The 17,962-nt window shown below is 34.5% G+C and overlaps 5 protein-coding genes across 9 annotated transcripts; 4 read left to right on the top strand and 1 right to left on the bottom strand.

Annotated features, from left to right (window-relative positions):
• The first annotated feature begins 62 nt into the window (after positions 1-62).
• Positions 63-1,332, top strand: BNAA06G06470D (uncharacterized protein At4g28440). 4 transcript variants are annotated; one of them, XM_013790198.3, is made up of 3 exons: positions 63-179; positions 487-725; positions 880-1,332. In XM_013790198.3, the coding sequence occupies exons 2-3, from the start codon at positions 488-490 to the stop codon at positions 1,068-1,070; spliced, it is 429 nt and encodes a 142-aa protein (XP_013645652.1). In that variant the 5' UTR covers positions 63-179; position 487; the 3' UTR covers positions 1,071-1,332. The 4 variants fall into 4 exon arrangements, with proteins under 4 accessions (XP_013645652.1, XP_013645655.1, XP_048638087.1 ...); XM_013790201.3 differs by having other exon boundaries at positions 95-255; XM_048782130.1 differs by having other exon boundaries at positions 104-397.
• Positions 1,333-1,836: 504 nt separating this feature from the next.
• Positions 1,837-2,439, bottom strand: LOC106356277 (gibberellin-regulated protein 8). The gene is made up of 2 exons (XM_048782131.1): positions 2,240-2,439; positions 1,837-2,132 (listed from the first exon to the last, which is right to left on the bottom strand). Exons 1-2 carry the CDS (start codon positions 2,319-2,321, stop codon positions 1,948-1,950), a joined length of 267 nt encoding a protein of 88 aa, XP_048638088.1. The 5' UTR covers positions 2,322-2,439; the 3' UTR covers positions 1,837-1,947.
• Positions 2,440-4,624: 2,185 nt separating this feature from the next.
• Positions 4,625-5,737, top strand: LOC125610175 (transcription factor bHLH168-like). The gene is made up of 3 exons (XM_048782126.1): positions 4,625-4,762; positions 5,054-5,377; positions 5,478-5,737. The coding sequence occupies exons 1-3, from the start codon at positions 4,625-4,627 to the stop codon at positions 5,544-5,546; spliced, it is 531 nt and encodes a 176-aa protein (XP_048638083.1). The 3' UTR covers positions 5,547-5,737.
• A 1,960-nt stretch (positions 5,738-7,697) lies between these two features.
• Positions 7,698-10,897, top strand: BNAA06G06450D (transcription factor bHLH168). The gene is made up of 3 exons (XM_013820891.3): positions 7,698-9,970; positions 10,122-10,439; positions 10,563-10,897. Exons 1-3 carry the CDS (start codon positions 9,827-9,829, stop codon positions 10,629-10,631), a joined length of 531 nt encoding a protein of 176 aa, XP_013676345.2. The 5' UTR covers positions 7,698-9,826; the 3' UTR covers positions 10,632-10,897.
• Positions 10,898-11,627: 730 nt separating this feature from the next.
• Positions 11,628-14,148, top strand: LOC106357922 (pre-mRNA-processing factor 17). 2 transcript variants are annotated; one of them, XM_048782125.1, is made up of 2 exons: positions 11,629-13,355; positions 13,886-14,148. In XM_048782125.1, the coding sequence occupies exons 1-2, from the start codon at positions 11,662-11,664 to the stop codon at positions 13,890-13,892; spliced, it is 1,701 nt and encodes a 566-aa protein (XP_048638082.1). In that variant the 5' UTR covers positions 11,629-11,661; the 3' UTR covers positions 13,893-14,148. The 2 variants fall into 2 exon arrangements, with proteins under 2 accessions (XP_013653098.2, XP_048638082.1); XM_013797644.3 differs by lacking the exon at positions 13,886-14,148 and having other exon boundaries at positions 11,628-13,359.
• The last annotated feature ends 3,814 nt before the right edge of the window (positions 14,149-17,962 follow it).

Below are 17,962 nucleotides of genomic sequence, written 5' to 3'. Positions count from 1 at the left end.
AAAAAACCGGGGTCTAATTTTTTTAAAAGGACGTGACACGTGTTCAGGTCATGAAACTACGGTTAGGTATTAATATTTTATGAATTTTTAGACAAAACACGCCGCGTCTTTGTGTGTTTATCATCAACACAACAGATCTGATCGCCTTTTAAGTCGTCTCTTCTCCCCCAAACCAAAACGTAAGCTGAGTTTCCAAAAACCCCTATCTTTTTTCTCTATTCGATCTTCTTATCGTGAGTGTTATCTGCTCGAACCGTGAGTCAAAAGATTACATTTTTTCATTTTTGTGTGATTAGCTTTGACTTTGTATTTATGGATGTGTTGTGATTGAAAAAAATGATCTGGGAGATTAAAGTCTTCATCTTTATCACTGTAATTAAGCTGTTTCGATTATAAGGTTCGAGATTGTTGTTTGTTTGTTTGTTTTTGAATTTTGAATTGTTATTGGTTCTGATCTGAGCAAAAGTATGTTTTTTTTTTTTTAAGAATGGCTGAGGCAACACCAGCTTTGAGGAAGCCTGTGTTCACCAAGGTTAATGAGCTGAGACCTGGAACCAATGGTCACTCATTGAATGTGAAAGTTGTCAGCTCGAAGATGGTGATGCAGAGAGGTGGAGGAGGAGGAGGTCGTCCCAATGGTCCTCAGGCTCGTCAGATGAGGATTGCAGAGTGTCTTGTTGGTGATGAGACTGGAATCATTATCTTTACTGCACGAAATGATCAAGGTCAGTACACAAATACATATGCGTGTTGCCTTTTTTGGAGGCATTTATCAAATTATAGGAAAGTGGATTGCTATTATTCTTGTTGCAAGTTTAGAGTTAGAGAGTGATAACGTTTGGATTGTAGGTTTTGATGTTGTGATTCGTTTTTGATTAGTGGATTTGATGAAAGAAGGCAAGATTGTGACCCTGCGCAACGCCAAGATCGACATGTACAAGGGATCTATGAGGCTTGCGGTTGATAGATGGGGACGCGTTGAAGTCGCTGAGGAGCCCACAGACATCACTGTCAAGGAAGATAACAATCTTTCCCTCATCGAGTATGAGCTTGTGAACGTTGAAGCTTGATTTGGCCCTCGGCCGCCGAAAGAAAACAGAGTTACTCAAAAAGTCCCATTCTCTAGTTGTAGAAGCAATAGCATCTCTATCTATCTGCTTTGAGTTTTTGCTTATCAGAATTTGCAGGTGGGTTTATGTATTATCTGGCTTGCTGGATCATTCTCTTGTTCTAGTTTTGGTTTCTTTGTGTTGTCTTTAGACGCTATAGAAAAATAAACTTATAAAGACATATGTAACGACGAGAACAATAAGTTTATCTTATTCCTACCAATGAAGGTCCACATCGAGACAACAGTTCAAATAGTTTGTATGATGACATCCTATAGCATGCGTCAAATATGTTGTGTAATGATATCATATAGTATTCGTCAAAAATGTTGGTGAATATATTGACAATTGGGTTTTGACTTTTTGACTAATGACTTAAAAGATTGGTTCGTACATGTGTTTTTTGCGTTCATGAAATACATCATTTTCTTAAGTATGAATAGCAGATTTACGGTCAATAAAAAAAAGAGGCTGGATTCGAGAACAAGTCCCTTTATCCAAGTGTCACCGAGAAGAATACAAAAGCAAGAATCAGAATTGACGAGACTGTGCGCAACGGTGCTAATTCAACATCGCCAAATGTTGTTGGGCTCGGATGAAAAAAAAGCTGAGAAAAAGTAAACCTTGACATGGTGTATTCTTGACCCCCAATTAGAGATTAGGAGATGTTAGAATAAAGGTTATATATGGTTTTAATGTCATTATCTCTCATTAATTCTTTCATATATTAATCAGTTTAATCTCTCAATTTTTATTTAGTAAATCAAACATAAGATGTAAGTATATTTTCATACACATATATCAGGTATTATTATTATGATGATCTTCAAAAACATGTTCAGGGACACTTGGGCCCGCCTTTGGAGTTTTTCATATCTCGGTAGCAAGGGCATTCGTCTCTGTGTCCAAAAGTGCCAGAGGGCACACAACCATTACACTTCTGGCAACATATATTGCAATCTTTGATGCACAAGTCATGTTGTGATGCCTTTGCGCATCTCACGTTGCACTTTCCACCACACGCTATTCATGCATCATCACACGTAAAATCTTATTATTAGAACTTTAGACAAAGTAGATCACCAAATGATAAGTTACCTAAACCAACTAACTAAATCAAGTACACTTACACGAATCCGCGGTTGAAAGCACGAACAATGAAGATGTGAGGAGAATAAAGATTATAGAGAATTGTACAATCACGAGCTTCATCTTCGTTTTCTGATTAAGATGATAAAAAGAAATTTATGTTTGAAAATTATTAGTGGTGATGACTTGGAGAAGATAAAAACCTATGGCTACAAGGAGAGGATACTTATAGTGAGAAAAACTGTAGTAAAAGATTTGTTATCTGTTTGTTTTAGTTTAAATAAATAAATAAATCAACAATTGCAGATATCCTACTTGTAATGCCTTTATTATTTTCAGTTATATTTCACATACAGAATCTAACCATGCACATATATATATATATATATATATATATATATATATATATATATATATATATATATATATATATATATACTTATAGTGAGAAAAACTTTATTATTTACTTTCTAGTAAATTTGTTAACTAACAAGAGAGTGAACCATGGTTAACATCATTTATTTATACACTTGTTATTAAAAACAAAATCAGCTATAATTCCAATCAGATTTTGTCACATACTTTTAGATTTTTCAAGTTTCAGCTTGAATATATGAAATAAAATAATTTTATATGAATATTACCTATCTGATTCATTTAATCTATATCTCTCAATCTTCATCCTTTTCTTTCTTTTGTGTTAAATTTAGCTTAATTTTCCTCTTAACAACTGTTTTTATTTAAAAACTAAGATAAAATATAATTGATAGTATTTAAGGTTGTAGATCAAAATTAAAACTAAAATCACTTCTTACAACCCAATCAATCACCCAATAGTAAAGATAGGTCGCCTAAAATAATATTTTGTATCTTATCATACTTTGCGTCTTGGATGATTTAAATTTTGTCGGGACGAACCATATGATTACCATGATGAGGAACCAAAGTTCAAACCTATGACTTGTTTAAATAGCTAGTTTCATGTGGTGGTATTCAAACGTTTGAAAAAGTACACGTGGAAAATGCATATAAGAAAAAGTTAACACTTATAGCAGTGTTTAAGAACACGGCTAAATGACAGATATACAGTATTAGGTAGTTCTTTGATTTTTCCTTTGCGGCTAACTTTTTTTTATCAATTTTCAAATGCTGTATTTTTAACAAAAAGTACTAGTTTGGTTTATCGGTTAGGGCAAAAGTCATTCCCAGTCGGTGATTTGTGTACTAATCAGCTTATAAAGTGATTTCAGCTGAATGACATGTGAAAAATATTTTAATCAAAAATTAAGAAATTGTTCTTATATTCCCGAACCCCGTCCTAAGATACCGTAAATCTAACATACAACCCGACAAACAATGAATTAGTCTAATGATTAACCATTTTAATTATCTATAACGTACAAAAATTAGAAATCGCAGATTTAATTCATGGTGGAAGGATCTACTCTCTAAAAAGTTCCAAACTACATAGTTTGCATGTGCAACAAAAATTCGTTCTCATTCTTTGCGTATAGATTTTAGTTTATACATGTAGATTTTATGTCGACGGTTAAAGTGTTTTTGTTTAATTTGTTAGTTTATACATGTAGATTTTAGAAGTTCCAGGTCCTTTTCATAAGCAACATCACCAATGACTTATGTTCAACAGTTTTGCCAAAAGTGTTTTAAGTATTGTCTGTAAGGAATGGATTAATGTATCCATTTCTGGTATGTCGAGTAATGAAAGTTGGTGACGTCGAATAATCACAGCTCATGACATGTGATAACTTTGGATGATAAATGTGAGCGGATGTGCACCTAGGTAGTTGAAGATGGCTGTTTGTCTACTTGTCTCTTTCAATCGGTAGTAGAAAACATTTTTCCTGTGTTTTTTTCGATTGATAACATTGCATACTTTTGCACGGCATTGATCATATCTCTATTAACATGTCCTCTCACTAATTTTACGCTATTTGAATAGTTTGACAAGATTTTTTTTTGTTGATAATAATTTTCTACAAACCTAATAACACACTGCCGAGCAATTCATTGGACCAAAACCTAGAGTTAAATATAAAGTCCCCGAAAAGTTCTTACCCATGTAAAACTGAATCTATGAAAACTAGCTATATCCTGGTAACAAATACATATGTAAAAAGGCATTATTAAGCAGTGTGTAAGCTCACGGGCGCAATTATAAAGCCATGACTTTATTGGGAAAATATCACTTTCTACTACAATTACGCAGCTTGTTCTCTCAAAATTGCGTACTATAATTACTCTCTCTCTCTCTCTCTCTCTCTCTCTCTCTCTCTCTCTCTCTCTCTCTCTCTCTCTCTCTCTCTCTCTCTCTCTCTCTCTCTCTCTTAATATATAGAGAGATGTGGAGTGAAACAAAAAGAGAAACATAGCAGCATATATAAAAGCTTAAAAGAGAAGAAAAAAGAATGGAGAGGGAAAAAGAAATAGGAGAACGAAGCTCATTGTCGTTGAGGGAAAAACGAAACCTCAGGGAGAAAGAGCGACGAATGCGTATGAAAGATCTATTCTGTTTACTCTCTTCCCATGTTTCTCCCACTCGTAGGGTTCGATTTTCTCTCTCTCTAGCACACTATACATGGATTATATTATGTCGGTAGATAGTAGAAATTCTTTGATAGATGTATATTTCAGTGGTTTTGCTTTCTTAGTCTATCTTAGAAACCAATTTCACACTTCTTTAAGTCTCTATAAAATCCTTTTGATAGATGTATTTGTATGACCTAAAGTGATGCACATAGCTAGGATTTACGCTTGTGTTATATTTTGATTATACACACATTCATGCAGAAAAGAAAAATCGTTATGTAACTTGTGATTTTTCTTTGCACCAGCAGTTACCAGTGCCCAAACTTATAGAACAAGCGACATCGTACATGATCCAGTTGAAAGAGAAAGTAAAGTATTTACAGGAGAAGAAAAAAACATTGTTAGGAGGAGAAGTCGGGTGTCGCTCAGAAGGATCGTCGTCGTCTCTTTTGCCAAAACTCAGTATCCATTCACGGGGTTCGATCATAGAGATGAACCTGATTATCAGTGTTAACATGAAAAGATTATCGTTACACGAGCTTATGGGAGTTTTTGAAGAAGAAGGAGCTCAAGTTATGAGTGCTAATCTCCAGAACTTGAATGATAGGACCGCTTATACAATCATCGCCCAGGTATACGTATGAACACATCCACACACATATGCACGCACATGCATGTGTCACGACATAATTCACTATATACGATTTTTATTGTCTAAATGAATATTTGCAGGCAATCATATCACGCATCGGCATTGATCCATCAAGAATAGAAAAGAGAGTAAGGGATATCATCTTTTAATATGTTTTGCCAAGTCATTGATAAAAGGAAAGACAAGATTTCAAAGTTCAAATTCGAAAATTTACTATTCATAATTATAAGTTTGTTTTAAACCGAACTTGTTGTCGGGAAAGATATTGTCGACGACCCTGCATACATTAATATCCCGATGGTTTATATGAAACTGAAATATGATGCAGCCTAGCTAGAAGTAGAATAACTATGCATTGTTTTTCTCCTTTTTTGGCGAGTTCGTTACTTACTTACTTATATCTATACATATGTACTTAGAGCAGTTAACTGTCTAAAATTAGGTTCTCATAAAATAATTTTTTTTTTGACAAAAAGCTATCAAATTTAAATAACATAAACGTTTACAAGATAGGATGGTAAAACCCTATAGCGAGATAATGTTTGCATGAACATATTATGAACATATTAGAGTAATGGTTTAGTATGATTCAATGTATTGTATTGTATTGGTTAGTCTCATTCCGGGTAATCAAAGCCTATATAAAGGCTAGTACATTGTAACTGTCACTTTAACAGAAATAAGAGATTACGTACATTTTGATCATAACAAACTCTTTCATCTTTCTCGCTTGTTACTCAAGTAATAGAACACTTCATGATAGATAACATCTCATACCTATGAAACTACTTAAGTAGAAATTAGGAAAACCAACAATGAGATGAACGATAGTAGCTAGCATTTAGAACCACAACCACGATGGCCATGATTTCCTCTTTCTTGCACCGTCTTCCATTCTATATCTTGGTATTTGATAGGAAGTTTTGTCTCCCTTCCACCTCTTTTCAAGCCTAAAGAACTCATTGGTTCGATCTCGACTTCATCCACATCACCTAGCACAGAGAAACAAGGACTCTTGAATACATATATTAGTGTTAGACATTGTGGTTAAGGGATCAAAAAAAGGTGTTTGGACCTCCTTGTTGATATTGTTTGATGGAGAAGTTTCCAGAAAAGGTGTTGTAGTGGGAGCAGACTGAAAATCTGCTAATAGGGATGTAGAAGTGAATAAGCTTGGCTGTGGGGTTATCCTGCTGAATCTGCAAGGAAAAGGAGATAGCATTAAACCTTGCAGCAGGTGTAACTTGGCCTTCCGTAGAAGCATCTGAGGCAACCACTAGTGGTTCGTTATCAGAAATCAAACCCGTAGCCGAGCTTGGAGCAGTTTTAACAGTGGTGAATTTTTTCTGTTGAGAAGTAACAAGAAGACCATCCAACTCACTGGACTGGTTCTGAATTGTAGGAGCCTCATAGGCCAAGTTAGCACTAGGAAGTCTTTCTTGGTCACTAAGTTCTTTTTGTTGGAATGTTGAAGTAGATGAGGCAGCATTCTCATTATACTGGATAATGATGTCAATATCCACAATAGGTACATCATCACTAATAGCCACTGAATTTGACACCAAGATTGAATTCTCTGGGGTCTTAAGAGGCTGAAGGCACCTTTTCTCTTTATAGCCTAAACATCCACACCTCTCGCACGTATAAGGGATCCAAGTATAGTCAACTTTAACCAAAAAGATATTGCCCTGCTTATCATAAGGGCTATAAGCTTGGGAAAGTCCCTATTGAATTCCATTTCAACCAATACCTTGGCGTCACCCCACAAAATAAAATTATTACTTTAACAAACATGGTGTAGACCTAGTATTCCGATACTGCTATCTGTTACCAATAATTTGTGACGCAAAGATAAACATAGTTACGGAATTAACCATGGATGGTTGTGGATTTAGCGTTTTTTCAAATAGTAGTCAATCAATAATCAATCTGAGCTGCTTTAATTTAATATATGGTCAAAAGCTAGTTTTTCTGTGGTGGATTATAAAAATTATGGACAGATAAAAAACATGTGCAAAATCACTAAGCCTAAAATTAGCACTTAGCGAATAAAGTGGTCAGAAGACTTGACGAAATATATATACAAATGAGGAAAGACGACTTGCAAATGAGATTCTTCATTTCTTTGCGGCTAACATGTTTTGCATGTTTTCAGATGCTTTATTATTTTTAATTTAGTTTTGGAAACACTCTAGCTTTATTTCTGCTTATTGTGTCGCACGTGCATGGCTTTATATAAATAAGAGATCGGACCGATCGGATTATAGAATATCATATCAGTTGCGATTCACTGCAAAAAAATGTCAACCACTTAGTCATCATTTTTAAGTTCTCTTTCGAGTGAACCAGGAACCATAGTTATGTGACGACTGGATCATGAATCCCACTCACATAAAACAAAATAATAATAAATAAATAATTTTTTTTTGAAACATAAGAAGTATATATATAAATAACATACAATTTATAGTAGTTTACTTCCTCCAGTTACGTCATGCGAATTTTCTGAAGGAGAATTTTGGTTTAAGAATCATCACCTATTTCTTTATATGTTATTGGAGTTTTGGTCAAGTTTTGATTTATTTATTTGTTATTATAAAATAGCTATCAGATGAAATTTATATCTACTTTTATTTGATTTAGGTTGAAATAGTTTTAATTTTAAGTTATTCGATTTTAAACAAAATAATAATTATTTTGGAATTTATACTAAATTTTGTGATTATGCTTACAAATAGGATTCACTGGAATACATAATATGATAATGTCAACGCTTTATAACAGAGTATTTCTTTTTACCTAGGTATTTATATGAAAATATTTTTGATAGCAAAAAAAGTTATTCAGAAAATGATGTTCATCTAGTAAATAAGAACAAGTTCACTTTTCAATGTTACTCAATAAATAAAATTTAATAAAAAAGTTATATAGTTTAGAGGACAAAAGTTTATCTTATGTGAATCAATAAAACCAAAATCAAATTTAAATATTACCAAAAATAAAGTAATAAACTATCACAAATAAATTTTTATATATCAAAATAGCAGCATCAAAATTTCTTATATATATATATATATATAGTATGTGTAGTTTATATATAGTTTTCTTTTGATTTGTTCCATTCAGTTATTACCATATACAGATTCTGCAGTTTTTATAAAATGATTATCTATATTATATATATGATATAATCAAAATCCAACCGTATATATTCTTTATTTTAGTTTGGATTGGAACAATTTGGATTGGTTTTACCAAATTTAACCTTCTTATTTTTATTATCCCTCTACTAGAAACTGAACTCATAACATATTTCAAACCCATATATACGATGTGGCCGATCCTATCACGCACCCGCAATTTGGTCGTCGGATCTTCAAGTTAGTGAACTTTTAGATCGTTTCATGTAGACTATTTTGCCGTCAAAGTGCCTATGATACCAGTTCATATTTGGTTACCCGAAGCTCATGTAGAGACACCTACGGCAGGATCCGTCATCTTGGCAGGAATTCCTTTAAAATTTGGAACCCACGGGTTTTTAAGATTTTCAATACCCATGTTTCCCGAAACACAACTTTGTTCTATTCAGTTCTTGATGTTACAATAACTAAACAGTGTCTCGGTGAATGATGTCGGTATACAGCCAAACACTGCTCTAGTCCTTAATTTATGTAGGGAATGGTTTGTGTCCTTTTTTTTGGAGAAATGTGGGTGGTGCCCTTTCCTTGTACATGTTGAATAGTCTTAGCTTTTCAAACCAGTGATCAGATAATAAATATGTGCACCTTATTAATTGAACATGGAATTGATTTGCTGTGGTGTCTCTTTATCTATTTATTGGAAATACAAAACAACTTTTCCATTATATGTCGATTGAATAAACATACTACTTTGTAAGGAATATTTCTTTCTTTTGTCTATGATCATCTGACTATTATGCCATTGAAATGGTCTTTGATAAGAAGTTTGTACAAACCTACGTACTATATATACTTCCTAGCAGCTCATCACTGGACCAAAGCTTATATAGTTTTAAGTACTCGGATAAAAAATATATACCATGTAGCCAAGGTCCTAGAAATGTCCATATATTTTACCTTGCGGATGAATAATCTATTTTCGTAAACTTTAGTATCTCGAACTTCCAAGAGTGAACATTACAAGTAAAAGTGAAATTTACTTAGTAGACAAGAATAATTAAGCACGTTATTAAGTAGTGTGTAAGCTCATGGACGCAATCACAAGTACCATGAATTTCTTTGGAAAAACGTCAGTTTCCTTTAAACTTCCCAGCTCTTTCTATCAAAATTGAGATTTGCGACTCTCATCTGTCGTTCTCTCATTATGTCTTTATATATATAGAGTGATGAGATTGGGTTGAAAAGAGAGAAACAAAGTAACAGAAAAGCTTTAAAAAGGCAAAAAAAAAATGAGGAGGCAGAGGGGAAGAGAATTAGGAGAAGGAAGCTCAATGTCGTGGAAGGAACAGCGAAACCTCAGAGAGAAAGAGCGACGAATGCGCATGAAACATCTCTGCTTTACACTCTCTTCTCATGTTTCTCCCACTCATAGGGTCTGTTTTTTTTTATAAGCAAACTTAAAACAAGTGATCACTTATTGGCCTTTTACGTTCTAGTTATGTATATATATATTGATCATAAGTAAACACATTCATGCAACAAAACATGAAAGTTTCTAACTTAGGATTTTGTTGGCTCTAACAGTTGCCGGTGCCTCAGCTTATAGACCATTCGGCATCATACATGATCCAATTAAAAGAGAAGGTAAATAAATTGAGGGAGAAGAAAAAGACTTTGTTAGGAGAAGTTGGGAATCACTCTGAAGGGTCGTCGTTTAATCTGCCGAAACTCAGTATTTGTTCGCGGGGCTCGATCATAAAAATGAATCTGATTATGGACCTGAACATGAAAAGAGTGATGCTACATGAGCTTGTTAGTGTTTTTGAAGAAGAAGGAGCTCAAGTTATGAGTGCTAATCTTCAAAACTTGAATGATAGGATCACTTACACAGTCACAGCTCAGGTACGCATCCACACATATATGTACATACACAAGCACATGCATGTGTCAGTGACTCAGTGTCACGTTCTTTTAATAATAGTTTTGATTAGCATGTACGTAATCGCCTAAAATGAATATTTGCAGGCCATCATATGTCGGATCGGCATCGATCCATCAAGGATAGAAGAGAGATTAAGGGATATCATCTTTTGATAAAAAAATTTAAAGCATTATTCTAAATCTCGAGTTATTAGCCTATGCGCAATGTTGTTTATTTTTTAACTGAAAAAAAAAAACAATGTATAAGTTTTTAGGGTGTGTTTTTACGGGTTTACCAATGTATAAGTTTTTTAAACCAGATATGAGTATTCTTTTTATATGTTGTTTTCAGTTCGGTTATGTTAGCATGCGTAAAACCTTTTAACGGAAATTAGTCGATGATATTTCCTTAAAGTAAATGCATATTTTTATTTGAGTAATTTGTATATATCGATAAAAATTATTAAAAACACACAATTCTCCAAAAAACCAAGAAGCTATTAGACAACGACTGCTGCCTCTCTAGTAAACTCTGATGTTTAAGCATACATCATACATCTTTAAAATGCATGAAAATGTTACAAAGAAATTGTTATAAAATCTTCCTCTATGTGTGTACTTCTATTTTTATTTAATAAATATACAAACTACATGTTTGTTAAGTTTTATAACTCTTTTCAGTCGAACAAAAATAAAGTTTACTTAAAAACCACAAAACAAGTAATTGGTTTAAATTCAAAATTTATATTAGAAGAACTAGAAAAATGTAAAGGAGATGACAAAAAAAAAACGAATAATGTAAAGGAAAAAACATAAATAAAACATATATGGTTAGGTTGGCTCTGACCTTTAGAGTTGAAATAGGAATAGTTTAATTTGTAAGAACATCATGGACTTCACTCACTCAGCGAGAAGCAAAAGAAAACACACATTTCGCCATGTGTTGATCTCACCACCGTCAACAGAAAAAAAACCTTAGATGTTGCTTTCGGTTTTATTCGGTTTGACTTCTGTGATTTCGACTATCGAGTAGGACACAAAAGGACGTAAATGTAAACAAACACACTAGCAGGGTAAATGTGAAAAACCAAACAAACGTTAGGGGTTAATCCTTCAACTTTCACAAAATTGCAAAAAAAGGCAATTCTGAAACCCTTAAAAGACCCTCTCAGAACAGTGACGCAAATCCACAAAAATCGCGAGAATGGATCTGATTCAATCCTACGACGGAGGAGACGCCTCTTCTTCGCCGGAACCCTCACCGCCTCGCATGCTGAAGGCGAAGTCATCGGCCCCGGAGGTAGACGACACGGCGCTCGCTCTCACCGTATCCAACGCGAGCCAATCGAAATCGAACCCGATCAACCCGACGCAGCACGCCGTCGCGTTCAACCCCACCTACGATCAGCTCTGGGCCCCGATCTACGGCCCGGCCCATCCCTACGCGAAGGACGGGATCGCTCAGGGGATGCGGAACCACAAGCTAGGGTTCGTGGAGGACGCCTCGATCGGGTCCTTCGTCTTCGACGAGCAGTACAGCACTTTCCAGAAGTACGGCTACGCGGCGGATCCCTCCGGGATGAACTACGTCGGCGACGCGGAGGCGCTGAAGCAGAACGACGGCGTTTCGGTTTATAACATCAAGCAGAGCGACCAGAAGAGGAGGAAGCTTGAGGAGAGCAAAGGGGAGGAGGAGGTTGAGATCTCGGCGGAGGCTGAGAATCCGGCGACGGAGGCGTGGCTGTTGAAGAACAGGAAGAGTCCGTGGTCGAGGAAGAAGGAGGTTGTTCAGGGAGAGTTGACTGAGGAGCAGAAGAAGTATGCAGAGGACCACGCCAAGAAGAAGGAAGAGAAGAGCCAACAGGGAGAAGCTAAAGGAGAGGCTTTTACGGATAAGAGCACTTTCCATGGCAAGGAGGATAAAGACTATCAAGGGAGGTCGTGGATCGAAGCTCCTAAAGACGCAAAGGCTAACAACGACCATTGCTATATCCCAAAGCGTTTGGTTCATACGTGGAGTGGTCACACGAAAGGTGTTTCCGCTATTCGGTTCTTCCCAAAGCATGGACATTTGCTTCTCTCCGCAGGTATGGATTGCAAGGTCAAGATTTGGGATGTGTATAACTCTGGTAAGTGTATGAGGACTTACATGGGTCACGGTAAAGCTGTGAGGGATATTTGTTTCTCTAATGATGGGACTAAGTTCTTGACTGCTGGGTATGATAAGAACATTAAGTATTGGGATACAGAGACTGGTCAAGTTATATCGACTTTCTCCACTGGGAAGATTCCATATGTGGTGAAGCTGAATCCTGATGATGACAAGCAGAATATTTTGTTGGCGGGGATGAGTGATAAGAAGATAGTGCAGTGGGATATTAACTCCGGGGAGATTACGCAAGAGTATGATCAGCACTTGGGTGCGGTTAATACAATCACGTTTGTGGATAATAACAGAAGGTTTGTCACTTCAAGTGATGATAAGTCTCTTCGTGTGTGGGAGTTTGGGATACCGGTGGTTATCAAGTATATAAGCGAGCCTCATATGCACTCCATGCCTGCAATTTCTGTTCACCCAAATGGGAAGTGGCTTGCGGCGCAGAGCTTGGACAACCAGATTCTGATCTACGGCACCCGGGAAAGGTTTCAGCTGAATAAGAAGAAGAGGTTTGCAGGGCACATTGTGGCCGGGTATGCATGTCAAGTTAATTTCTCGCCGGATGGAAGGTTTGTAATGTCGGGAGATGGAGAGGGTAGGTGCTGGTTTTGGGACTGGAAGAGCTGCAGAGTGTTCAAGACTCTTAGATGTCACAACGGAGTATGCATTGGAGCCGAGTGGCATCCTCTGGAACAGAGCAAAGTCGCAACTTGTGGATGGGACGGCTTGATTAAGTACTGGTAAGTAACCTTCTTCCAATTTATTTTGATATATTGTCGTGATGCGTGCCTTCTGTTGTTCATTAGGTAATGGTTGTGGGTATAATTGATTGTGGCAAAGATGATAGTTTTCGTTTTAGTAGCCTTGCATTTACAATACGTCTTAAATCTTTTGGAATCAGAAATCTTATAATTCTCAGGCTAATAGTTTCAGCTTAGGATAAAGGTAGATGATCAACTTCTCAATGGATCCATTAGTACATATGTATGTTGCATTTGCTGTGATTCTAGGATAAAAGGTAGATGATCAACTTCTCAATGAATCAATGGATCCATTAGTACATATGTATGTTGCATTTGCTGTGATTCTAGGATAAAAGGTAGATGATCAACTTCTCAATGAATCAATGGATCCATTAGTACATAAGGGGGGTCATGATTCTAGTGGTGTGTATCCACAAAAAAAAATCTCTAATTTATATAATTACCAACTATGTAACCATCATGAAGTCAACACCATTTGATGCTGATGTTTTGCTGCGCATTTGCAGGGACTAAGACAAGCGTCTTGTCACAAGACAGAGGGCATCACGGAGAAAGAAGTAGTAATGACGGTCTACCTACCCTGGGATATACAGAATGCTCTCTGCATCTTTCGGATACAAAGTCCCTTTTTGAGTTTCGCTTTCATCTGTTTTTAGATTCATCAATGTTGTAACGCTTTCCGTTTAATGGATTGTGTAGTGGGATGTGACCAAAACAATTTCAAATGCTTGACTGTATCGTTATCAAGATAGCATCTCAGACTTGAATATTTCGCAGAATCTGTGTTATATGCACCGTTGCAGCAATGTAGACGCTTCTATTAAGTTTCGTTATCATTGGTTGTTTACTTATTAGCAGATAACCAAATCTTGTTTATACATTACACTAGTCCAGTACAAATGCCTTGGTCCATTTACATCTTGGTCCCCTCAGAAATAAACAAGGGAAAAGGTAAAACAGCAGAGGAAGCAGGCAATCAAACAAAACTCTGAAACAATAATTTGCTATTGCCTGTCATTGAGTAGTCAGTTTTTTGATGGGTCTCACCAATAGTGGTGTGCTATTGCCTGTCATTCAGTGGTCCAGTTTTTTGATGGGTCTCACCAATAGTGGTGTTCGATCTTTATAAAGAAACCGCTGATATGGGGTGGTGAATGAGTAGAACAAAATATAAGTCTAGACTGTGATCTCACTGTTCTAGAAGAGCTAACATCAAATGCGAAGCAAATACAAGACGATGTTTTGACCAAGATACTCAAAGCTAACGCGAACACAGAGTACCTCCAACGTTTTCTCCAGGGGAGTGCGGATAAAGAGCTGTTCAAAAAGAACGTACCGGTGGTGAGCTATGAAGATGTTAAGCCTTATATCGATCGTGTCGCAAATGGAGAACCCTCTGATGTCATTTCGGGGGAACCCATCACTGCGTTTTTAGTAAGGTGGTATATCCACCTAAAAGATAACAAGAGTTGCTTATTTTACATATAAAAGATTTTGATAAATCTAAAGAGTTGTAATTAAATGGTTGTTTAGCTCTGGAACTTCAAGTGGGAATCAAAAGATATTTCCTAAAACTCAGTTCTTTTTTCTATTTCTTGAACCAGTACATATTGTATTTTCCATTTATCAAATGAGTAAACATTCGGTAAATGTAAATCAAAACTTTAATAATTTATATTTAATTTTCAGTAGAATAGATTTGCTTTCAAAAGTGCCAAAAGTGTCTATAAGAGGGGTTTATTATATTGATGATTTGACAGTTTTTAAGGGATTTAAGAATCTCCTAATTTAAAAGAGATTTGAGATTCGAACAAAAGTTTTAGGAAGAGAATTAGAAGAGATTTTAGGAAATCTCAGGTTTTTGAAAAAAGTTAACATGTCACTTTTAGTTTTAGTTTGAAAGTATCTATAAGAAAAAACTACTCTGGAAACTGTTGTATGAGATGATTAACCAACATATGTACACTACCATTCACGATCAGAATTTCAATAAAATTATTAATGATACAAGTTATGTTACAAGTGATGGATTTTTTTCTTCACGATCTTCTTCCTGATCCACCACTTTTTTATCTGATTTTATTTGCAATCAGATTCCAGTTTTAGAAACTGTTTTTTTTTTGTCAAATAAGTGAGTTCATATAAAAGGAGAAAGATTTGTAAGTTACAAAATGTTGTAGCTATTAAGGATTTCCTTAGCAAAAAAAAGATAATAAAAGGAAAGCCCTTAGTTGAATGAAAAATAGTTAGAGAAGTCATTCATGTCGTAACCAAGTTTGATGAGATACATGAATGATATCCTCTTTCTTTTGCCTATGATGATGTCACCTACAGTCATGTCAATAATTTTGAAGACCATCGTTGTTAGCGCTTGTTTCAGTTGGTCCAAATATTACAAATTGTAGCACGTGTAGCAATGCGCTTAAGGGTTCGGGAGCATGAGTCCCTCAATGAAAGCCAATCAGAGAAAGCATTCCAGATTTCTCAGAGACCTATGATGAGAATCCCAACGTTTGTAACCTATCCTTTGAAGAACCAAATCCCATATTTCTCAGAGACGTAAATTGGAGACGATAATTAGCGATTTAAGTGAATCATTGCAAGTGTATGGTGAACAATTACAACTTCTTAAATGAAAAATTGCAATTGTTGGTGAATGTAATTATAGTGATGAACCATTGCATTTGTTGGTAGTTGTAGTATTTTGGTGATAAATCATTGCAATTTTGGTGTAAACCAACCATTGCAACCCTTAATCTTCTATATAAAGAGTTATGGACATTGACAAACCATATCAATCACAAATAGAGTAGAAAAATGAGAGATTCATAGTAAAAAGATCATCAAAAGTAATGATATGCTTTTATGTGTCTTTTCATTTTAAATATTTTTTATTGATATGTTTTTGGTTATTTTCTCACTTTCAGTTATATTATACATTTTTAAAATCTATGAAAAGTTTATGGATATGTTTTTCTCTTTTTTGTGACACATAAACTTCTTTGAAAACAAAAATAAGATACTTTATATAAAATCATAAATTATACAAAGTGGCAAATATTTTTAAAAATAAAAGTAGTTAACAATAATAGCTTAAAACATGCATACAAATTTCAATATGTGTGCATTTACCAATTGATTATATTCTTTTAGTTGTGGTCTATTTTTCATGTAACAATTGAATAGTTTATGAGTATTTATTCTTATAATTCTCAATTTTATCTCTATTTGATCAAATTTTATTTTATTTTACATGCAAAAGATGAATTTTTTCATGGATTTTTCTGTTGAATAGATGCATCCTTTAAACATACTTAAAATGTTGTAAAAAATGTATCCTTTCAGAAAATTAATATTTTTATATTTAAATTATATTTCAGATAAAAGTTGATCTGTTTATATGGGTGTATCTTTGCCTTTTGATTAAATGAATTGAAATATGTTTTAGACTCATTGATAAAGAAATATTTAAAATAAATAGATTTGCATATATTAACATATTATAAAAACATAAATTTGAAAGATGATGGAATTATGTTTTAAAAATCATATTTTTTTGTTCACACCTTTTGAAAACGATACAAATGAAAATAAATAAATATATATTAATTATGAAATATTTGATACAAAACAACTTGGAAATAAATAATGTAAATACATTAAAGACTCAACATGATTGAATATATTTTTAGGACCAAAATAAGTTGAATAATTTTTATATATTTATAATATTTTCTATTACAATATGTAAATAATTATTTTTATAAAATGATTTTCCGTGTGACATCGCACGGGTTCCTTACCTAGTCCTAATAGTAATAACACTTTCAATATTTTCTAATCTTTTAGATAAACATAACACTTAGGGTTAGGATAGCTTGTGTGTTTCAAGTTAGCCTCCAAACTTAAACCAACAGTTTAAAACCCTCAAGCGATAAATTTTACATTAAACAAATAAATATCGTTTCCCACGCTTGACATTTTAAAAAACTTAAAAGCAATCTAGCTGTTTCCAGAAAAGGTAAAAGAAATTAGAGGATAGAGGCAGAATCATACCAAAATTATGAAATAATCATTTGCCATTATTAGTCATGGTCTATTCCTTTCTTATATTTTATATTATTTTTTCTCGAAAAATTCAATGCATCACTCACCAATCTATACTATACTAAAAGGCAAATATAAGCCATGGAGAAGGTGTCCACGTAGGATAGAAAAATCAACCAATCAGAGAGTCCGAAATTGCCACGTCATTTTATTTATTTTTTCGTAAAAAATGAAAAACAATGCGAAGGAAAGGATCGAACCCGGGTTATTATGACATTAATATAGGACAGTTACCACTAAGCCATTGAAACTTTCTTGAACACATATACAAGAATCACTGAGTATGTAATCACAAACTCTTATGTACAATTACAATAATATGAATTCAACTTTCAAGACTCCGATACTTTGTTTTGTAAAAAAAAATAAGTAAGTGACTAAGCTAATATATTCTTTGAAAGTGTGAGAATATTAAAAAATATGAAAAATCATAGATTTTTGTTTTCGTGACAAAGTTAAGAATTTTGTAAAAGTAA

Source organism: Brassica napus, chromosome A6, assembly GCF_020379485.1.
Source record: "Brassica napus cultivar Da-Ae chromosome A6, Da-Ae, whole genome shotgun sequence".
NCBI classification, from domain to species: Eukaryota; Viridiplantae; Streptophyta; class Magnoliopsida; order Brassicales; family Brassicaceae; genus Brassica; species Brassica napus.
Note: the sequence above shows the minus strand (reverse complement) of the source record. Positions and strands in the feature narration are given on the sequence as shown.